The 24,446-nt window shown below is 41.2% G+C and overlaps 1 protein-coding gene across 1 annotated transcript in view; it reads left to right on the forward strand.

Moving 5' to 3' along the window:
• scp2a (sterol carrier protein 2a) overlaps window positions 1-24,446 on the forward strand; it is a 93,934-nt gene that overhangs the window by 62,667 nt on the left and 6,821 nt on the right. The window contains exons 12-14 of the mRNA XM_078561244.1: window positions 1,401-1,554; window positions 11,943-12,042; window positions 22,032-22,161. Of these exons, the coding sequence (XP_078417370.1) occupies window positions 1,401-1,554; window positions 11,943-12,042; window positions 22,032-22,161 (384 nt within the window). The remainder of the gene's footprint in view (window positions 1-1,400; window positions 1,555-11,942; window positions 12,043-22,031; window positions 22,162-24,446) is intronic.

Genomic DNA, 24,446 nt, shown 5'->3' on the forward strand with positions numbered 1-24,446 from the left:
ATACTATACGTTTTATTAACTGCTCTCTCAACTTGCTCTGCCATCTTCAATGACCTATGCACATATACACCGAGGTCCCTCTGTTCCTGCACATTCTTTAGAGTTTCTCCCTTTATTTCATACTGCCTCTCCATATTCTTCCTGCCAAAATGAATCACCAAACACTTTTCTGCATTGAACTTCATCTGCCACTTGTCTGCCTAATCCACCAGCATCACTTTTAATCTTTCTTCCATGTTGACAGTTCTGCTATTATGAACTACACAAGCTGAGTGGAAAAGCAGGGAAGGAACTTACTTAATGTTATTCAGGGGATGATTGTTAAGCCAGGCATCAATCTGATATTGAACTAGACATAGGGTTTTAAATAGAAATATGCAGTGAATTGGTCAGCTTCTGCGAAGAGGAGCACCAAGTTAAATTTTCAGATTTATATCCTTCAGTCAGGGCTTTTAAGTAAACTGCTTGCAAATGCTTAATTATGAAACAATCACGCAAAGTCTGATAAGGCGCAAGTCTGCTTTACGACAAGAGAAAAGCTTGAAAGTTTTGGTCAAACTGAGTTTGCCAAAAGGATTGTCAACAGTGATTAAATATATTCCTGGAGGTTTCATCACACGATGTGCCCCCACACTCCAGCCATTCGTCAGCCAACATGTCCATCCTTGTGACACACTGCCTTCCTAGGCCAATTGGAAAGCAAAAAGGCATATTACACAATTGGATGATGCTTGATTGTCAGCCAAACAGTCTTTTCTTTAATAAAAACAAAAAACTACTGCGGATGCTGGAAATCCAAAACAAAAACAGAATTACCTGGAAAAACTGAGCAGGTCTGGCAGCATCGGCGGAGAAGAAAAGAGTTGACGTTTCGAGTCCTCATGACCCTTCAGCAGAACTGAAGTCTTTTCTTTACCCATTTTCAATATTTTGTTCAAAGAAAATGACAAAAAAAAATCAAGCTTTTTTAATGTCCCAATGATTTTTCTCCAGAATTGCACACAGCAGTGTCCTGGAGATTGATCTTCAATTCCTGGAGACTACAGGCCAATCCAGGAGGGTTGGCAACCCTATTTGTCAAGCCCCTCATTTTGGAAGCAATTTTTTTCAAATACGGATTCTATATGGGAATGCTGGGAATATTGGCAGTACAATCTTGTACAGCAAAGCTGTTCAAGTTTATATATATATATATAAAAAAAGAGGGTGAATATTATACCAATTTAAATATTGATATGTATCTAAATATATATAATATAAAATATATGCTTATATACATAGCAGTATTTAAATTAGAATAATAGTCACCCTATTTTTTTAATCTGAAAGGTGTTATTTTCTAGCAGTGAGTTTGTATGTGATGGCTTTAAAAATCGATGGTATCTGTGTTTGATTGTCAGGCCTGGCCCAGTGTGCTGAACTGTGCTGGCAATTGAGAGGCGAAGCCAGGAAGAGACAAGTTCCTGGGGCAAAGGTCGCTTTGCAACATAACATCGGGCTTGGTGGTGCTGTGGTAGTAACAATATACAGGATGGGATTCCCACAGGCTGCAAGGTGAGTTCATATTTCATTGTTTCCAAGGGAGTCCAGCCAAATTAAATGCAGCACAGTGCAGATCCTGTCTTTGGAATCTGCTAGGCCGAGATCCCACATTAACATTCAATTTATATGTTTAGAAATTTCCTTCACTGCAAATCAATCCAGAAGCAATCTAGGGACAGACTGGAACAATGTGGTTCCTGTATAAACTGGCATCTTAATTTCAAGAATTTGAACCAGACAAAGCTGCCTTATCTTTTCCTGGTGCCTAATGAGATTAATATTAATTACCTGGGTTACATTCTGTTCTGCCTCTACGGTGACCTGCTCACTATGGTTGGCTTTGTACAAATAAATTGTACCGCTAAATAAAAAATTGAGTTTGGAACTCTCTTAAACTGCAGAGAGCAGCCGAGCAGGATTGTTGATCACTGGCTGCATTTAAAGAAAAACTAGTATTTCTGTTCAGCCTGCTCCTTATTTGTCTAATGCCTTACAGCAACTTTACACATGATTCTTGTGTGGGGAGTTTGACATTTTTTATGTTCCTATGTGTGCAGCCATTAAACACGTGTAAGATTGGAAGAAAATCAAACAATGTTTCTGCCCTAAGGGAATAATGGACTTTAATTACTAACTGTTTTAGACATAATAACATTGTAAATGCTGCTGAGGTTAGTATGTTGGAGAAAAATTTATAGAATTTTGTTGGTAGCAGTTCTTGCCACTGTAGATTTGAATGAGAATTTGCAGTTCTGCAATATTATTAAATCTGACAGTTTTTTAAAAAAAACTTTTAACTGTTGGCTGGCATCCTTTTGATTCTGAAAGGGGGAGAGAAAAGGGGGAATGCTTTATTATCATAAATACAATCCCAATTTCTTCATGATGTTCGTATTCTCCAGGCCATTCCAGCAACATCATTAACTAGGCAAAACCGTTTGAGCCTGTAGGGCTCACTTAGTAAAAGGCTCAACTATGGACTGCCTCAGGAGCACCCACCCCACAATACTGTTTGTGTATTTTTAGCAAAAATGGCTCCACTGCTATCACCATCACTTACCTTTGTTTTCAGAATATGCAATGTTGCTCATACAATGAACAATAACTTGCAGCCCACCTTCCCATCAATTTCTCTTATCCAGCAAGAAAAGGCAAAATAAATCAAGCAAGGTTTTCTCACATCAATAGACTAAATTACAGGATCCTATTGAAATGATCAGATCTATTCCTATTGGTTTAAGTTTTGCAAGGGAAATGAATGGAAAATCTTCTGCCCCAGAGTTCTCTGGTGCAAAATGTTGGCGTATTCCCAAGTGTGTCTCAGGCAAGACACTGCTTCAAGTTGTGGCCCTTAGCAAAATGTTAGTTAGTGAGCATGCTGAGCTGGGTGTCCCTCAATTCAAGGATGGCATCTACTCTGGGTCATGAGTTTTTGCCATGGGCCTTCGTGTGACTGTACAGGTTGATTCTTGACCCACAGATCTTTGAGCGAGGTAGTGGGATTCGCAGTGCAGGATTTGCTTCTTTGTTGCCATGTTGGAGAAAAGTGAGTAGAAACTGCGTGTTGGTAGCAGTTCTTGCCACTGTAGATTTGAATGAAGAGTTGGAGTACGCAGTAATTATGTCACCACTCTGCCTCATCATTAAGACATTGTGACTCTTAAGTGTGGTGCACTATTTTGCTTAGAGAAGCCCAGGTGTTATTCTTATTCAAAAGAGTTCTATTTGAAACTGAGGACAGGGGCAAATTGCAAGGATGGAAAGCAAAGTGTTTACTCCAAATCCCCATGTCTTATAATGCAACAACAGCTGAAGAGATTTTTGAATTCGTTCTTGAGATGTTACCTTGCCCACCTCTATTTGCTCTGAGAAGGTGGTGATGAGCAGCTGCAGTCCTTGTGGCGTAGGTACACTCGAGTGCTGTTAGGATGGGAATTCTAGTGAAAAAATGGTGATATTGCTCCAAGTCAGGATGCTGTGTGACTTGGAGGTAAACTTGCAGGTGGTGGTGGTGTTCCCATGCGTCTGCTGCCCTTGTTGTTCGAGGTGGGTGAAGGTCATGGGTTTGGAAGGTATTGTCAAAGGAGGTTTGGTAAGTTGCTGCAGTTTATCTTGGAGATGGTGCACACTGCTGCCACTGAGTGTTGTGTTAATGGTATGTTAACTATATTTTTAGGATACACAGGTGAAGGTCATTGTTTAATTAAGTACCCTCACCTTTGAATCAGAGGGTTGTGGGTTCATGTCCCACTCCCGGAAAACCAAGAACTGTGATTGTACTCAAAGAGTTGCAATCTGTGACTGTTGATAACTCGAAAGAGTATAAATAGGGATTAGCTGGGCCACTGGATGTGTGTGAGGAGAGATGTGAGACCGAACAAAGCCAATAAACTTATCTATTAAGAAAAGCTGTTCATCTTGGTTTCGACTTCACCAATTGCTTGCATCTGCTTAAGACACCGGAAGTGGAGGGAGTGACTGCTTAAGGTGGTGGTTGGGGTGCCGATCAAATGGGCTGTTTTGTCTTGGGTAGTGTTGAGCTTCTTGAGGGTTGTTGGAACTGTACTCATTCAGCCAAGTGGAAAGTAATTGATATTGGCCCAGGTGGCCAAAATGGGAGATGTTGCAATCCCATTTGAAAGTCTATTTTTGTACTGTCTCACTATATTGTATGGGAAACACTTGAGTTACTATACCTATACCATATCTTTGGGTACTAGTATTTAGCTGAGATTCAAATCATACTGAATCCGCATCAATGTAAATGAGATCAACTTGGCTGTTTTCTGTGGTGCCATTCGAATGATTGAAAGGAACCAACTGTCCTTCAGTGCTTCTGAGAAAGGATGAAGCTCAGGGCAAGGGATTGGGTATGAATGTGTGGTACTGTGCTAGCCCTAATTTCAAAAGCGGTTTGTGGCTCCCTGCAAGCATTGCTGCTCAAATGCTGCTCTGGGAAATGGACCATAATACCAGTATTGACACTATGGTGCTTTTTAACTTGTTTATTCTGCTGAAATAGCAAACGTGCACTGGAGCTTTCAACTTGGGCGGGTGTAGTTCAATCTTAAATCACTGCCTAGTGAATTTAAGTGAACAGAACAAAACTGTTCAGCATTCAAGTGTGAAATTGTCAAGTTAACTCAGATACACCACAAGCTTGGGAAAATGCAGTGATCTTCGTTGGAAATATATACATTGGAAGATGCTCCTCTTGGTTGGGCACTAATGCACATTGTGGGATATGGTAGAATGGCCATTATTCTGCATCTGGCCTATGCTATACATTCGTTCTTGACATGATAGTAAGATTGCCGTGTTAGTGATAATGTCATGGTAGGTTAAGTATTTTCTATCCTAGTGTCAACATTCCACACCTTCTATCTGGATAAAAGTTAATCCGATAATATCACAGATCAAATATGGTGCCTTCAACCTTGGCACTGAGTTGGGACATACTTTGTCTGAGTTTACAGCTGGAATGGCGAGTTTCAAATTCCATTCTACATCAGTGCTTTTCTCATGCCACACCCTCTCAATTTTATTCTCACCAGCCCTGAACAAAACAATGACTAAAATTGTTAAATTCAATTATGCATTGCATTCCCCAAACCATTTTCACCCCAGGCTTAATGGCAGCCACTTCGACCTGCAGACGCTATAGCCGAATAGAAAATTTGTACATGATAAAAGATTAATTTATAATTCAACTGAATGGAATTCATACATTGGAATTCTACATTTAGATCAAAATCTTTTTGGGCTAACTTTTGGTATCTTTGAGGACCGAGAGTTAGGTGTAAAATTGAGGAATGGGCAATAAAAGCTGGCCTAGCCAGCAATGCCCACATCCTGCAAATGAATGAAAAAAGAAAGCATACAAGACTGGGTGAAAATATTAGCAGACAGAAAATGTCAGTAATTCAGTGTTACCCATCAGCTCAAGTCTTTCACAGGTAGCACTGAAAATGGTTCTATTATTGTTCAAGGAACTTAATCTCATTTGAAGACTTTAGTTGCTAAATTTGCAATACACAAAAAACAATAAATTTAACTAATTACAGCTTTATTTTATATACAAATCTGCTGTATTCTATCCATGGAAATCAGTAAACATCCCATTTTGGGCCTGTGTTGGCTATTCGACACAACATGCATTGTGGTTAGACTTAAAAGGATAGCCCACAGTACTGCTATGAAAACTGCTAATTTGAAAAATTTCACAAGTCCTATGCAAAGGTTTTTTGAAAATTCTAATGAAGGCATCACAGCCAAGTCAGTCCTGTCTGCACAGCAAGTGTATTTGTATGTATTCTCCAAAAGTGGACACTGGATGGCAACCAGGACTTGACCAAACATATGGTCAGGCAAGTGTAAATACCCTAAACGATCCAGTGCCACTTGAGGCTTTCTCCATGTTGGGGTTTTATTGGATACTTCCCACAAAATGATACAAGCCAAATGATCCTAACCAACAAGCCTCGAGTTCTGCCATCTCCGATCTGGTTATCCGTGTGGTGATTTCTCATCCCCTCCGTAAAACCTGGGATATATTTTTTCTCTTGCTCACCTACATACATTCTAAACACCTGAGTTGGTCGCAGTTAGATTGTCGCAATTGTAACTTCAGATCAATTGACCTGTTACTGGCAAATCAAATCTGCAGTTATAAACAGGCGATTTGCTGCCACTGGGAGCTGACAGAATTATGAATTCCAAAGGAATTTAAATGGTCCATTAAACGTTAACAGCTGAATTATGTCTCTTCTACGGAGCCATTGGGCATTTGCGGTTTCTTCTTACTCCCTCAACACTACCAGGTACAAATTGCCATTTTTGGCATGGGACAAGAAGGAGAAAATGGTATCAAAAAAACAACAAATTGATTTGATCAAGTCCACCTGTATTTCAGTTGAATTACTTTTGGAGAATTTGCTGCTATGGCTTTAGTAATTGTATAAAACTGGCTTGCATAAGTGCTTGTTATTTCTTTACAACTTTTTTAAAAGTACTGGTTGATCTTTCCTTTGTGTTTTTCTGCAACTTTTAAACCACCAAATGCTACCTGCAAGTTGAGTGTCTGGCAGTGAGAGTGGAGTGGAAGAAGTAAAATTGCTTTAAAGCCACACCCAGCACACCTGAACACCTGCAAGAAGGAGCGCTGTGCCTTCAAGCTCAGCCTTCTGAATATTGAAAAAAAAGCACTTTTAAAATTAGCAATTTAAAATGGGAGTAGCCCTATTCCAACTGCGGTACATGCAGGCACAGGCGGAGCCTCAGCAGCAGCCTGAGATGCCTCACTTACCACATGCATGTCTCCAAGGCAGGGAAGTACCCTGACTCTGGGTACCTGCGAGAAGGAGGTGTAGAATGCTGAGCAACTATCCACCTGAGAAGCTATACAGGAACAGGGTAACTTACCTTGACAGGACGAGAGACAATGTTGGAGGAGGATGCGTCTGTCCCGAGAGGTGGTGGCTGAGCTTTGCAACCTTTTGTGAGAAGACCTCCAGCCAAGAGGATACCAGAGGCATGGACTCAATTTCTTTGCAACCAGCTCTTTCTCAAAGCTCTGCACCTGACCTCTGTGGGAGTTCACAGAATGCAGCACACAGGCCCATCCGTCAAGTAACCAATGCCCTCTTTGCCAGGGTGGGGCACTTCATCACCTTTGACGCCAATTCTCCAACGCAGACACAGGGTCACAGGATTTGCTTCGGTTTCAGGAATCCCCCAGGTGTAGAGTGTAGCTGAGTGCGCGCATTTGGCAATAAATGCACCCTATGTGAATTCTGGGAGTTTTGTGGCCCAGTGGTAGCGTATCTACCTCTGAGCCAGAAGCTCCAGGTTCCAGTCTTACTGCAGGACTTGATGGCAACAAAAGGAACATTTAATATGTGGCCAAACAGGTTGATTATCAGCCTGAAAATCTTTCCAATACGCCTATGGCAGGCTGTAAGAGTGGGAGAGCCTCATGGACACCCAGAACCAGCAGAAGACAACGACAAAACCCTGCAGTACCTTGCCAAGCGTAACTATGGACCAACATGCGGAAGTTCCAAGTCACCTATGCCCTCTTAGGGCATGGTACCTGAAGAGAGAGAGATATCAATGCTGGGAGGCACATCAACCAAAAGGGCTACCACTTCCTGAACATGCAACTCCTCCGCACCACCGCAAAAGGATTTTACATGTCTGCACCTGCTACCCTGACAGGCACCATGATTTGTTTATCCTCTGGGAGTCAGGACTGCCATGAATGTTTTGACCCACCTCCCTGTTGCATAGCTGGATAGTCAGGGATTAGGGCTACCCCCTGAAAACATGGCTATTCGCACCCCTTCAGGTATCTGGACTGCTTAGGGGGCTCGCTTATAGTATGCATCTTAAAGAGTTTCCAGAATCATTTTGGCCTGCTGCATGTTCCACAACCTGACACTGAGAAAAGGGTTGGTTCTGGACCCAGAAGATGAGGAGGTGGAAGGCCAACATGAGGTGCCCAGAGATGAGGGAGGAGTTGTCCACATATATGCCATGAGGAGTCCATGAAGGATGCTGTTGATGCCAGAGACCTTCTCATTCAGTGGTGCTTCACATGTTGGGACCCTGCAATGAGGCTGAAAGGTTTTAGCCTAACATCAGGGAAAATGCTAGAGTCTATTATAAACAGGATATCAGGACACTTAGAAAAGATCAGCAGGATTAGACAAAGTCGACATGGATTCATGAAAGGGAAATCATGTTTGACAAACTTACTGGAGTTTTTTGAGGACGTAACTAGCAGAATAGATAAGGGAGAACCATTGGATGTGGTGTATTTGGGTTTTCAGAAAGCTTTTGATAAAAGCCCCACATAAGAGGTTAGTGTGTAAAACTAAAGCATATGGGATTGGGAGTAATATATTGGCATGGCTGGAGAATGGGTTAGCAAGCAGGAAACAGAGAGTAGGGATAAATGGTCGTCTTCGGAGTGGCAGATGATAACTAGTGGGGTACCGCAGGGACCAGTGCTTGGGCCCCAGTTATTCACAATATATATCAATGATTTGGATGAGGGAACCAAATGTAATATTTCCCAGTTTGTTGATGACATGAAACTTGGTGGGAATGTGTGTGGAAAGGATGTTCAGGAGCTTCAAGGCGATTTAAACAAGTTGAGTGAGTGGGCAAATACATGGCAGATGCAGTATAACGTGGATAAATGTGAAGTTATCCACATTGGTAGGAAAAACAGAATGGCAGCGTATTATTTAAATAGTGATAGATTGGGAAATATTGATGTACAAAGGGACTTGGGTGTCCATGTACACCAATCACTGAAAGCAAGCATAAGGCAAATGGAATATTGGCCTTCATTGTGAGAAGACTTGAAGATGGGAGCAAGGATGTCTTACTGCAGCTGTACAGGGCCTTGGTGAAACCACACCTGGAGTACTGTGTGCAGTTTTGGTTTCCTTATAAGAAAGGATATACTTGCCATTGAGGGAGTGCAGCGAAGGTTCACCAGACTGATTCCTGGAATGGTAGGGTTGTCGCATGAGGAGAAATTAGGCCGACTAGGTCTGTATTGACTGGAGTTTAGAAGAACGAGAGGGGATCTCATTCTGACAGGGCTGGACAGACTGGATGCAGGGATGATGTTTCTCTGGCTGGGTGGTCTAGAACAAGAGATCACAGTCTCAGGATACGGGGTAGGCCATTTACGACTGAGATGAGGAGAAACTTCTTCACTCAGAGGGTGGTGAATCTGTGGAATTCTCTACCACAGAGGGCTGTGGCAGCCAAGCCACTGAATATATTTAAGAAGGAAATAGATTTCTAGACACTAAAGGTGTCAAAGAGTATGGGGAGAGCGCAGGAGTATGGCATTGAGATAGAGGATCAGCCATGATAATATTGAATGGCGGAGCAGGCTCCAAGGGCCAAATGACCTACTCCTATTTTCTATGTTTCTAAGTCTGAGGTAAAGGTTTGGTAGCCAATCATAGCATGGCTAGTGAGAGGGTGGCAAACCATGTTCCCTGGTTGCCAATATTGTAAGGCATTGAGGGGTATGGAGGACATATGGCTTCCTTTTGGTGCCTCTGGGTGTAGGTCAGGTGATGCTCAGCTTGCTGAATCCTCCTGAGTGGAATGATTTGAGATGGTTGTTGTGGGTGCAAGAGAGTCTGAATTGGAGTGAGGGGTGCATCAGGTGACGTGTGCTGCTGCGGTGAGTTACAGAGCTTTGTGAGCTGCTGCACGATGTTTGTTCTTACAGACTTACAGGGATAAACATTATAAGACTGGTTGCAGCAGGAAAGTGATAAAATAGGGGAGCGTCAACATTGGCATAAAACAGTGAGCACATGAATAACTAAGGAAATATAATCAATGGAACAGCTGATATGACGAGCTCCACAGCGTCGGATTTGGGGGACACCCCAAAGATGCGCTGAGGAATCCATCTGGGATTCTCCCAGGTAAGGATTTGCATGGCAATTGCGCAGAAGTGCACATTTCCTCTGGACAATTGCCCTGCACTGGGAACCATCCGAAAATGTGGTTTAGATCGCAAACTTCGGATGGTTTCACCTGAGTTATACCAATAGTTATCCAGAAAAGGTTAGAAACCTCTTCTAACTTCTGAGTAACTATGGTAAAGACCCAGACCGATAATTCCCCCCCACCCCACCCCCACAACAGTATTCCCCAATGGGAATTCTCCCACCCACTGGGGACTCCTCACCCAACAACCACCCCCTACCCCGCCAAATGGGCCCGATTCTTGCCCCTCCACCCAACCCCCACACCCCTCCCACCCCCAAAGTTCCAGCCCCCGAATGTCTGGCCTGCTCCACTCCCTCCCAATGTCCAACCCACTGCATCCCCTCCTGATGTCCGACGCTGATTGCCACTCCGAGGAAGTTACGGCCCAACGTATCGGCCAGCAAACAAATACAAATAATAAAAATAATATATCGCAGATGCTGGAGATCTGAAATAAAAACAGAAAGCGGTGGAAAAACTTGCCAGTTCTGGCAGCATCTGTGGAGGAAGAAACAATATTAATGTTTCGAGTCCAATATCACTCTTCTTCGGAACTGGAACAAATACAAGTACTTACACTCCAAGGGTTACAGGTCACCTCCAGCAGCAATGCCAGGTTGGTATCCAGGCTGATCCATGGGTGCTGTGCTGTTTGATGCCCTTTTGTGGTGAGAGGACAGGAGGAACCCGCCTCCACTTCGGACATGTTCAGAACCTGAATGCAAGCCCAAACCGAAATGCAGCTTGCAGTCTGCATCCAAAACTCGCCTCCTGCCAAAACTGACGATCATGGCGAGTGAATTCAAACAGCATTCATGGGAACGGTTTGCAAGTCGCATAATGACGTGAACTCGTGTTCCACGACGTGAAGGCACATGTTCGGCCCTGGGTGTCGGATTGCTGAGGCACATTGGAGCATCAAGTGTGGAAGGAGTAAAGCTGGGTGGGAAGGCTTAATTTAGTTAGAGCTGCTAGGTCTTTGAACACAAGAACATAAGCAATATGAGCAGGAGTAGACCATTCAGCCCTTCAAGTCCACTCTGCCATTCAATGAGATCATAGCTGATCACTATTTTCCTGAATTATCCCTGTATTCCTTTAATAATAATAACTGCGAATGTTGGAAATCTGAAATAAAAACAGGAAAATACTGGAAAAACTCAGGTCTGGCAGCATCTGTGGAGAGAGAAACAGAGTTAACATTTTGAGTCCATATGACTCTTCAGAACATATCCCATATCCCTTGATGTTTTTAATGCGTAGAAATCTGATTGATCTCAGTATCGAACATACTCAACAACTGAGTCTGCACAGCCCTCTGGAGCCGAGAATTCCAAAGATTTACCACTTTCTGAATGAATAAATTCCTCCTCATCTCGGTCCTAAATGGCCTGCCTCTTATTCTTGGAATTGTTAATTTCAGTTACAGGGGAAAAACAGGCAGATGATTTTTTTTTCAGAAATCAATTTAAATGATTGTGGGGAAATGGTAGCAGTGACTACAGTTTGTAGTCACGTGGTCAAGAAAGATATAGAACTTAGCTTTTTCTTTTGAATCTTGGATTCATCAATGTAAACAAAAATAGATGTAAATGTTCATATTTTAACACTGAAATTCCAATGGAAATGTTTACAAAGCAGGCAAAACATCCTCTGTTCTACCTATCCACAGAAAACCATCTCTTCTGTACCTGACCTGGGAGTGCTTAATGTTGGCTCTGTACATAGTTCTTGTCATTAAAACTCTCATGAAAGCTCTAATTTTGACATACCCTGAATAAAGATCTTGACGAAATGCATGACATAAGCTGCTCTATTTAAATGCTGTTATTTATATACTTTTGTTTTAATTACATTGTTTTCATTTTCAGAAGACAAAATATCCAAGCAGTTCCGACCAGTGCTGTAGCCAGTGTCAATGGATTCAAAGCTCAATCTGTGTTTAGAGAAATTGAGAAAAAACTTCAGGAGGTGAGGCCAATGTTTGACTCCTAAAGTCTGTTGAATTTTTCAAAAAGAGAAATGGTCAGGGATTCAGTGAATAAGACACTGTCCTTTTAGCTCCAGACTGATTGATGAGATGAAAATTCCTTCTGCTGACTGTTAGTCTTATGTTAAATAGATCTTAGTAGTCTGAACCCCATTCCCTCGTTGGTGTGAGCCCACAGCATAAAACTGACTGACATGAAAGAAAAAAAATGTTGCACTGCTACAATACAGAGGATTTTGATGTGGCCAAGGTTGTGAGACATTTTTAGGGCTGAGTAGATGGATTACCTCCTCTGCTATATTTCTTCCTCACAAAAGTACATTGAAGTTAGAAACTTAACACACAGAACATTGAGGACATTTCGCTGACTTGGCTAATTTACCAAAAAGCTGTTGGAATTGTACAGCCAGAAGGAGGCCATTCAGTCCATTATACCTGGTACTAACTCTTTGAATGAGCTATCCAATCGGTCCTATTCCCTGCTTTTTCCCCCATAACCCAGCAATTTTTCTTTCTTTTTCAACTATATATCCACTTCCCTTTTGAAAGTTATTATTAAATCTGCTTACACCAACTTTTCAATTAGTACATTCCAGATCATCATAATTCATTGCATATGTTTTTTCCTCATGTTTGACGGTTCTTTTGCCAAATTATCTTAAATATGTGTCAACTGATTATGATTGTCCTTCCAGTTGAAATTGTTTCTCTCTCTCTACTACACCAAACCCTTAATAATTTTGAACAACTCCCTTAAGTCTTCACAAAAGTAAAAGCAAAATACTGCAGATGCTGGAAATCAAAATAAAAACAGAAAATGCTGGAAAAACTCAGCAGGTCTGGCAGCATCTATGGAGAGAGAAACAGAGTTAACGTTTCAAGTCCAATATGACTCTTCAGAATTTTCTAAGAGTTGTGTTGCGCTTGAAATGTTAGCTCTGTTTCTCTCTCCACAGGTGCTCCCAGACCTCTGCTGAGTTTTTCCAGCATTTTCTGTTTTTATCTCTTAGTTCTCCTTTGACCAGAGAAAACTATCAAAGCCTCCTTAGTCTCTCTGCAAAACTCAAAACCAGGTCATTAATATATATCAAGAAGAACTCTCATCCTAATGTCAACTGCTGGGGAACACCCCTTCCTTACAGTCTGATGAACAATTGTTAATCACTATACCCTACTTTCTGTCTTTAAGCCAATTTTGAGTCCATGCTGCCATTGCTCTTTTTAATCCCATGGACAGTTTTTCTATCAAGTCACTTATAAGCACCACTATCTTCATCAGTTCTCATCATTATTTAATCGAAGAAGTTCAAGGGGAATGGAATATAAAAGTAGGGATGTTCTGTTGCGGTTGTACAGGGCATTGGTTAGACCACACCTAGAATAGTGTGTACAGTTTTGGTCTCCTTATTTAAGAAAGGACATAAGACAGAGATGAGGATAATTTTTTTCTCCGGAGGATCGTAAATGTAAAAGATAGCAGTGGAGGCAGGATCATTGAATATTTTTAAGGCAAAGGTAGATAGATTCTTAACCAACAAGGGAATTAAAGGGCATTGGCGGTAGTCAGGAAAGCAGAGTTGAGACCACAAGGGCCACAATCAGATCAGCCATGATTTTATCAAATGGCAGAGCAGGCTCGAGGGACAAATGGCCTACTCCTGCTCCTAATTCGTATATTCGTATGTTTGTTTGTACGTAAGTTAATCAAGTTTGCCGTCGCTACGTTGCAACATTACAATTCTTGCTGTTATTGCATTCTTTTACTTATCTGTAGAATAATGCCTGCTGTAGCGTATGATGTGCACACTGGAATTTACATGAATGCAAGGAATGTCTGCAATGCCGATTGTTTTAGTGTCATTGATCAGTTTCTCACAAAACAAGAGCTTAAGCCTTCCCTAATATTTTTCTGACACATGGCACAGAATGTGTCTCTGTAGATCCAGAAAGCTAATCTAGGAAAATTTACTTTTTTACACAAGCAACATTTTTTACAGCTTGCACACTGTCAAAAGTCAAGAAATCAGTGGCAACTTGTTAAAATTTTAAAATTTGTTAGCAGCCCAGTGAAGAAAGAATGCGATGATAGGGCCAGAGTAAAGGCCTTTGGTGTTGATGTAAAATCTAAAGCAGATGCTTGTTAATGTGAGATGGATTGGCTTGACAGGTCTATCTGGTGCTATACAATTGGCTCAGACCTGGATGCTTTCTCTGGCTCCTGTCTGCACTTATATGGGAAGACTTTGTTGCTTTGGAATCAGTTTAAAGCATTTAGTAAATTGATGTGAAACAGCTTACTTGAATGTGTGTGTGTGTGTGTGTGTGTATATACACCAGTTGACCTTGTGTGCGTGCTTCTACCATATGTCTCACAGTTTGGGCTTGATTCAAATATTTTAAGTAGTATTGATTGTCAATATTAACTCTTGCAAGCTTTCTTGTTGGGCTAAATTGAAAACATGAAACTCTTGGTGATAAAGAAAATGCAGTTTAGTTTGATCTGTTGACCTTTATCTTTTGTAAGAAACATAAATGAAACATTACTGATTGGAATCTGAATAGTGATTTGCAATAATCAACAACAGCAACTTATTTATTTAGCGCCTTTAACGGAATAAAACATTCCAAGGTGCTTTAAGGGAGATTATAAAACAAAACATGACACTGAGCTACATAAGATATTAGGTCAGATGACCAAATGCTTGTATAAAGCGGCAGGTTTTAGGGAGGAAAGAGAGGTGGGGAGGTGGAAGGAGGCTGTTCCAGAGCTTAGGGCCTAGGCAGCTGAAGGCGTGTCCACCAGTGTTGAAGCGATTAAAATCAGGGATGCACTACAGGCTAGAATTAGAGGAACGCAGATATCTCGGAGAAGATGTGGGCGAACTTATCTTTCACCAGTAACAAGTGAACTTGTTATATGATGAATTTTGCCCAGATTTATATAGCGCCTTTGACAACCTCAGGTTGTCCCAAAGTGCTTTACAGCCAATGAAGTACTTTTGAAGTGTGGCCTCTGTTGTAATGTAGGAGACATAGCAGTCAATTTGTCCACAACCATATTGCACAAATAGCAATATGATAATGACCAGGTCATCTGTTTTTAGGTGTTGCTTAAGAGATAAATATTGGCCTGGAAACTGGGGCGAACTCCCTGCTCTTCTAAAGAGAGCCATAACAATTGGAACAGATGTCAGCCTTGAGCTTGTTCGGCCATTCAGTGAGACCTACGCCATATACCTTTCTTTGCCTCATGTCCCTTAATATCTTTTACTTAACAGAAATCAGAAAACAGAATTAAAATACCATTAACTGCCATTTATGGAAGAGAGTTATAAACCTTTGTCAGCTTTTGTGTGTAGAAATGTTTCCTAACTTCAATCCTGAAAGACCTGGCTCTTATTCTTAGGCTAGATGCCCTAGGAATCTCTCCTCTTAATTTAGCCCTTGGAATCCAGGTATTATTCTAGTAAATTTACACTGTACTCCTTTCAAAGCGAGTATATCCTTCCTAAGATGTGGTGTTGATAAACAGTTAATGAACATAATGAATAGTCCCAACACATCTGTCAGTTAGTTTACCTGCCCATTATCCCTGCTCTCTGTCTCCTGCTGCTCAGCCAATTTCCTAATCAGGCCAATAATTTACCCTCAATTCTATGAGCTTCAACATTAACTAATAATCTCTTATTAGGGACTTCACCAGATGCCTTCTGGAACTCCATATAAACAACGTCCACAAGCATTTTCCCATCCATTACTTTAAGTACCTCGTCAAAAAAATTTAGTCAGGCAAACAATTCTTGCAAGGCTCTATGCCTTCACCATGGACCCCTCGTCTCTCCCCTCCTGGTGATGGTCATGTACTGTAAAGGCTGAAGCTAACTGATTGTTTTTGATTTGTTCACACGTAATGATATGCAGTGAAATGGATCAATGGATCTGCACTGATATTAGTCCAGTGTCTTTGCTGGATAATTTACTGTTTATATTGTACATTTACAGCACGGACTGGGCACTTAAATTCTTACAAACCTTAGAGCACCTCTACTGTCAAAAGTTTTTGAGGCAGTATATATGTGCCTGCAGTGCTGTTAGCTTTAGAGGACTGGAATGGCCAATTGTGTCAGAAGACAGTATTATTGAAAATACCTTGCTCAAGTCCACCAGACTAGGGTAAAAAGAACAGAATATCATGGGATATATTTGCTGCATTTGCCCAGACATTGTTCCATTAGGGTTGTCCTAGAAGTGGATGTGTTTGTTTGTTTATTTACATTTTTATGTGCTTGTGTGACTTGTTTTATAATGCACCTTGCAACAATGTGTGATGACCAAATGCATAAAAGCACAATCCCAATTGGGCATTGCAATCAAGTTTGATCATGTCCAAACAAAAACAAAATACTGCGCATGCTGGAAATTGTAAATAAAAACAGAAAGCATTGGAAATAATCAGCAAGTCTAGAAACATTTATGGAAAGAGAAACAGAGTTTGACCTTTTGTCCAAAAGGTCATCAACCTGAGATGTTAATTCTGATATGTCCAAAGCTGACTTTCTTACCTTCAGGAACCATGAGATCAGGAGGGGAGAACCTAGTTGCAGTGTCTCTATCACCAGCCTAGGTAACATAATCCAATTCAGATCCTAGGACCTTCCTGATCTGTGGTACTGACCAACTAATTCTTAAGGGAAATTCAAAATGGGTTTTCTTGTGTCCAGGAAGCATAGTAGTTGCCAACACTTTTTTTTTCAGAAGAAACAAAGATGAATGGTTCCGTGTTCTGATATTTTCTGGAGCATTATTGGGGCATAACAATTCATAGCTAGAGCTCCTGGGTTAGCAATGGGGAAAACAGCCACAAGGCTACTGGTTCTCAGTATTTATCTTGTGGCTTCTGCTGAGAAATGCGGAGGACAGAATTATGCCTATATTTTCAAATAGCATGGTGAGCAAGTGTTTTCGGGCTCATATATAGTCAATGTGAATTTGAATGATGCACTAGAGACAGTCGAGTTTAGTGGACTTGGTCACCACAAAGTCAACATCAGTAGAGGAGAAAGAAAACTGGAGGGAAAAAAGGCACAATGTAAATTGAGAGCCTAGGCAAAAATGGGCATAGGCCTCTTGAGGTGTGAAACTCACGGTAAAGTAAGAAAAAACTCTACTCCAGTCATGGCAAAATGCCGTACTGTGCTACTTCATGCATGTTTACATTTTTGTGAAATGTTGACTTGCATATAAATCAGTTAAATGTCAGTTTGTATTAAATCAATATTACTTTAAAGGCCATACAGGAGACTGATTGCAATGGTTATATGAGCACTGGCCCAGGGATAATATTGGGATTTGCTTTCATTATAATTTCTGAATGAACCCTTTTTACCTGAGGAAACCTACCATGAAACAGATGTGCCATTCTGCTTGAACAGCTTAAACTGCAGTAAGCGGCTAACGAGAACTGATTTATACGGAAGCTGCATTTGCTTATTTTAATATATTTTAAATTTGAGTAAGATCTTGCGTGACGGATTATTCAGCCTCAGCTAAATTCTGAAATTACACAGAGATTATCAGTGCAAGTAGATACTTTGTGCATGCTTTTATAATATCAGTTAAGTTTACATTTTGCAAACATGAGTTAGCATCAAATTGTATATTTTACACTCTATAAGCACTTCTCTTGGCTTATGGTTAGCTGAAAGCTGCTATCCCAATCGCTTACTTGGTAAATTCACCCTCCGGTGTGATGCTGTCTTCAACTCCTAGAATGGTCTAAATTCAAACCCCAGCCTGTGCCAAGTGAACTGATCTTTTAGAATACGGCATTATAGCTGACCTCAGTATCCTTGGCATAGAAAGGGGAAAGCTTCATCCAGACCAAAAGAGTGCTGTGCCAATGGATGAAGCAGTGCTTATATGAGATGATCAGAGAAAATAACCATTCCTGTTTACTTAATAAAAGTCTTTTAACTTCGTCCCTTCCTTCCTCTTTACTTAAGCTTACATTTTACACAAGGTCACTACATTCTGCCAAACATCAATTATATGTCCACAGTGAGTCAGGATAGTCCCCCTTCATCTCTGGAAACTGATACATCTATCTCCCATTCCTCCATAAAGCTCAAGCTTTTGGCCACCTGTCCGAATATCTCCTTGTGTGATGCGGGACCATGTTTTTTAATGCTCCTGTGAAGCGCCTTATAATGTTTGTATTACATTAAATGCGCTATATAAATATAATATGTTGTTGCAAAGAGTGCAATTCCAACCCCATCTCTGGGCATATAGTTTTGTGCTGTGCTGTGCTATACAAACTGACGAACCAGAATTACATCACAGCACAGAAACAGTCCATTTGACCCAACTGATCTATGCCAATGTTTATTCTTTCCCACCCCACGCTTTAACCCTATTATCAGCGTATCCTTTTCTCCCTCCTGTTTCTCTAGCTTCTTCTGTGGTGCTAATCGGGTGATGGGAGTAAGTGAATATTTTATTTGTCAGAGTATGGATTATTGGCCATTTGTGGAGAAGAAGATAATGTGGCCTGCAAGCGCAGAGTGTATATGTCATGCCTAAGTTGCAACAGGTTCCATACCAGACAATAAAAGTACACCAACAGAGTCAGCTAATTGGCTGGTGGAGCAGTGTTCAAAGGAGGTTAAAGTACAATAGGCTGCAACTCAACATCAACAGCAACTTTGATTTATGTAGCACTTTAACATAGGAAAATGTTACGGGGCTCTCAGAGGCTTAATGGAAAAAATGTACACAGGGAAGGAGTTATTGGGATTGGTGACCAAAAGGTCAATGAAAGCTAAGAGTTTTAAAAGATGACAGAAGGAATTCCAGAGCTTGGCGAAGGCTTTGTCAACAAGAATCTGCAGCGGAAAGAGCTCTTTGTAGATAAATGACCAGGACCTACTGTCCTCAACATGAATGTCACTGGTGATATTTTTGCTATTTTGTTTTCCTTCCTGTTGGATAACTGATACTTTCATTTTTGCAGGAAGAAATGAAATGTATTAAGTGTTTGTGGTGTATGTGTTTATTATCTGTTGCTGATGAATTTGTATGTAGTATGTCATAATTTTTTTTGGCTGTGTGTACTACCACTAAGATCTCCTCCAGAGATTTTTTATTACTTCTGGGAGGCACATAGTCAACTGGAAGTCAGCAGCAGATGATGAATGCATGTGCTGACCCTGTGAAAGTCAGAAGTGGGGATGTTCGCTGATGATTACACAATGTTCAGCACCATTCGCGACTCCACACATACTGAAGCAGTCCATGTCCAAATGCAGCAAGACCTGGACAATATCCAGGCTTGGGCTGACAAGTGGCAAGTAACATTCGCGCCACACAAATGTCAGGCAATGACCATCTCCAACAAGAGACAATCCAACCATCGCCCCTTGATGTTCAATGGCATTACAATCACTGAATCCTCCACTATCAACATCTTGGGGGTTACCATTGACCAGAAACTGAGCTGGACTAGCCATATAAATACTGTGGTTACAAGAGCAGGTCAGAGGCTAGGAATCGTGCGACGAGTAACTCACCTCCTGACTCCCCAAAGCCTGTCCACCATCTACATCACAAGCCAGGAATGTGATGGAATACTCCCCAACTGCCTGGATGAGTGCAGCTCCTACAACACTGAGGAAGCTGTACACCGTCCAGGATAAAGCAGTCCACTTGAATGGCACCACATCCATAAACATTCACTCCCTCCACCATCATCGCACAGTAGCAGCAGTGTGTACCATCTACAAGATGCACTGCAGGAATTCACCAAGGCACCTTCCAAACCCACAACCACCTACCACCTAGAAGGACAAGGGCAGCAGATGCATGGGAACACCACCACCTGGACTTTCCCTTCCATGTCACTCACCATCCTGACTTGGAAATATATTGCCATTCCATCACTGTCGCTGGGTCAAAATCCTGGAACTCCCTTCCTAACAGCATTGTGGATGTACCTCCACCACATGGACTGCAGTGGTTCAAGAAGGCAGCCCACCACCACCTCCTGAAGGGCAACTAGGGATGGGTAATAAAGTCTGGCCCAGCCAGTGAAGCCCACATCCCGTGAATGAAGAAAAAAAAATTCTCATGAACTTGCATCACAGCCAGGAGTTTACTTTGTTGCTTTCAATGGTAATGCATATCTGGGTGCTGACTCTCCCATTCACCCACCAGATCACTGGCCACTCTTTTTTTTAAATAGGCAAGTAATTACCTCTTCTCTGTAAATTTTTGGCTTAATATCTTCTTGCCATTGCCAGTTTCCATGATATGCATATATATTACGTGCATCCATTTCACAGTAATATTGATAGCTTACCCTTGTGTTCTTTTAAATCGTGTAACTTATTTCTTGCTTTTGTCCAGGTCATTCATTGACTCTGCATATACTACTTTTATCTTCTCCCACACGTCTCGTTTTCAGCATATTGGGATTCCATTCCCTTCAAAAATTGCTACTTTCTGCTGTAGAGTCAGCCAGTAGGAGGTTATACAAATAAACACATTTGTGCTAGTGGCTTTGTGCTTGATCACTTCAACCTGATCTAGTTTTTTTTTGTTGAGGTATTATTAGGTATTGCAACCATGCACTGCACTGCTTGTCTGGATTTCTGACATTTTGACCAGCTAATTGAGTCATTAGCTGTTTGAAAACTGTTGAGTGAACATTATGAAAAATATAGTTTTTAATTACCACTAATAAAATGAATTTTTCAGAAATCATGGCCAGCATTTTTTTGTGCCTTATGCTAATCAACACTTGTTAGAGTGTCAAATGGCATCAGGCCTCTGGAGTCGGCAGGGACGTGTTCCGGAAAATTCGTCGCCCATTTTCCAAACATTCATTATCACTATTTGTTAGCTCAGCCACACAGGCATCTCACCAATTTATTGGAAAGCATAGAAATTTAGCCCTTGCTATGCCTTTCACAATATTTGTTGCCTCTGAATCATTTAAATATAATTTCTACTATTCATATTGACCCAAGTCCATAAATTATTATGTTGTATATTGGATTACTGTACTATCTTCTGCCATGAGTTTACCTTTACATGCTGGCATTATTAAACTTGTGTCTCTGTTTCATTTTGCAATCTGAATACTTACCCACGCTGTTAGTTTTTAAATTTGAACTCAAGGTTTTGTAGATTTGCTACACAATGTTTATGTTAGGAAACCATATACCAAGATGACTCCTGAATGGGACTATAAATTCATATTTATTGCTAGTTTAAGCCAGATGTTAAATAACCCGCCGGCAATTCTGGTCCTTTCATCCTTTTAGAGCAAGCAGCCTAATATCTGTAACGTGCTAGTTATGGACCAGCATAAACTGAGCCACTATGTCTCTCAAGCTCCTCATGGTGGAAATCTGTGTAGTTAAGTAGTCAAACAGTGCTTTTATTATTGACATTTACCACATTGTAATGATTTACAATTCTTCTTTGATCTAAGCCTGAATGTGGTAAACATTTGTTATAATTTATGAGATTGCTACAGATTGAAAATCCCCCCCTCATTACATTTTGCCACTGTTTGGCAGGCCTATGAAAAACTCTTCGCAAATGGTACTGTTTTGTAATTTCATGTCTGCTTGAAAAGTTGTTGACAATCTTGGTATTGAATTCTATACCATTGTGCAGTCCTTCATTAAAGCCATGCAGAGCACTAGTTTGTGGTTTGTTTACTGTAGTTGGTTGTTTCTTCTCTAACGGAAATGGAGAATGCAGAGGATGAAGGCTAAAGTTGAAGGAAGTGTCAGCTATTAGATAATGAGCTTTTATTTTTAATCCTTAATAGGAGTACAAGAGTCATGGCAAATATGCGTATTCTACTTGACTTTTAGACTGATTTGATGCATTATCACTTAGAATTATCTAAGATGAAATTAATATCAAGGGTTTTATTTTCCTGTGCTCTTTCATTCCCCAGGAAGGAGAGCTCTTTGTGAAGAAGATTGGAGGAGTGTTTGCGTTTAAAGTCAAAGATGGCCCTGGTGGAAAAGAAGGATTATGGGTAGTGGATGTCAAGAATGGCAAAGGATCAGTAGATTTCAATTCTGGTACCATGAATTTTCTTCTGTGACAAATAAGCTTTTTTTTCCTTTCAGCTTTAATAATATAAAAGGAAGCATCTGCATACTGTTGTCTAGTAGCAACCTTTATTTCTGTCATTTATGACTTATTACTGGTTGTTGGAGACTTGGGAGCATTATATATAACACTCCCATATGTTACAACATTATAACATTCCATGATTACATTCCCATGAATGCTGATGCTGTCCATAGCATAAATGTTCCTATTAATATAATTGAAGCAGAACTTAATACCATAAGAGCTTTCCTCAAATTATTTGCTCTTAAATTCCTATTCCTATGCTAGCAGCACTGAAATTTTGAGCTTCTGGGAAATAGGAAGTTATAAGAAAAGCAGTTGGGATAACTGGAGATTTCAGTAAAAGCAGACATATAATGACCCAAGAATTCCTGTGAACAGTTAACAAACATTGCAGGCAGATAGAACATGTACACAAATTGCGGCTGTTTCAGCTAAATAAAATAAGTGACAGCCATTCGCTGACTCATTCCTCAGGTCAGTGCCTCGACCAATCAGGGTCAGGCTGCCTGGTTTAAATTTCAAACACTGCTTAGCAGTTAACAGTCAGTCACCATCAATTGGTTCATTTTCCATGGCAATGCCTCTATCAATCAGAGTCCATTTGCCAACTAATCAGCCTCAATAAATTGTTGTTTTCCCCTTGCATTGGTATTCTTGCAAAGTGCCTTGATGAGTGCAAGACGAAAAGCTTTGACATGTTTCTTTTTTCAGCAATACTCAAGTTCTGTACTACCAAACCACTCTTTGTATTGCACTTCGTTAGAGTTGCCATCCATTTCTCAATCCAAAGCAAAAAGGAGGCTTTTAATTGGAGATGGAGCATTTAAAAAAACCCCTGTGAAATAGGTCATGCGAAATATATCTCCTCTTAGATTTTCAAAATGAGACCACACAAAATAAGTTTGCTTTTACTTAAGTACAGCGTTTTATTTTGAAGGCAGCAGTTAAAAAACAGCCACACTCAGTCAAATGCTGCCTCGACTGTCAAAGGCAGTCACTCTCACCTCACTTCTGGAGTTCAGCTCTTTTGTCCATAGTTTGACCTAAGGCTGTAATGAAGTCAGGAGCTGAGTGGCCCTGGCAGAACCCAAACTGGATGTCAGTGAGCAGGTTATTGCTAAGCAAGTGCCGCTTGACGGCACTGTTGATGACCCCTTCCATTACTTTACTGATGATGGAGAGTAGACTGATGGGGGGGTGTAATTGGACGGTTGGATTTGTCCTGCTTTTTATGTACAGGACATACCTGGGCAATTTTCCACATAGCCAGGTAGATGCCAGTGTTGTAGCTGTACTGGAACAGCTTGGCTAAGGGCATGGCAAGTTCTGGAGCAGAAGTCTTCAGGTCTATTCCTGGAATATTGTCAGGGCCCATAGCCTTTTCAGCATTCAGTGCCTTCGGCAGTTTTTTGATATCACTTGGAGTGAATTGAATTGGCTGAAGACTGGCATCTGTGAAGCTGGGGACCTCCAGAGGAGGCCGAGATGGATCATCCACTCGGCACTTCTGGCTGAAGATTGTAGCAAATGCCTCGTCTTTTGCACTGATGTGCTGGGCTCCTCCATCATTGAGGATAGGGATATTTGTGGAGCCTCCTCCTCCAGTGGGTTGTTTAATTGTCCTCACCGTTCACGACTGGATGTGACAGGACTGCAGAGCTTAGATCTGTCCTTTTGGGTGTGATATCGCTTAGCTCTGTCTATCACTTGATGCTTGTGCTGTCCTGTGTTAAAGCTTCACCAGGTTGACACCTCATTTTCATTTTTAGGTATGGCTGGTTCTACTTCTGGCATGCCCTCTTGCACTCTTTGTTGAACTGGGGTTGATCCCCTGGCTTGATGGTAATGGTAGAGCGGGGGATATGCCGGGCCATGAGGCTACAGATTGTGTTCGCATACAATTCTGCTGCTGCTGATGGCCCACAGCGCCCCAGTCTCAAGATCTGTTTGAAATCTATCCGATTTAGCAGTGGTAGTGCCACACAACATGTTGGAGGCATGTGAAGACTCGTCTCCACAAAGACTGTGCGGTGGTCACTCCTATTGTTACTGTCATGGACAGATACATCTGTAGCAGTCAGGATGGTGCTGTCAAGTATGTTTTTCCCTTTTGTTGGATCCCTCACCACCTGCCGCAGATCTAGCAGCTATGTTATTTGGGACTCGGCCAGCCACTCTTGTTGATGGACATTGAAGTTCTCCCAGAGTACAATCTGCACCCCTTGTC

Source organism: Cetorhinus maximus, chromosome 17 (genome assembly GCF_964194155.1).
Source record: "Cetorhinus maximus chromosome 17, sCetMax3.hap1.1, whole genome shotgun sequence".
Taxonomy (NCBI): Eukaryota; Metazoa; Chordata; class Chondrichthyes; order Lamniformes; family Cetorhinidae; genus Cetorhinus; species Cetorhinus maximus.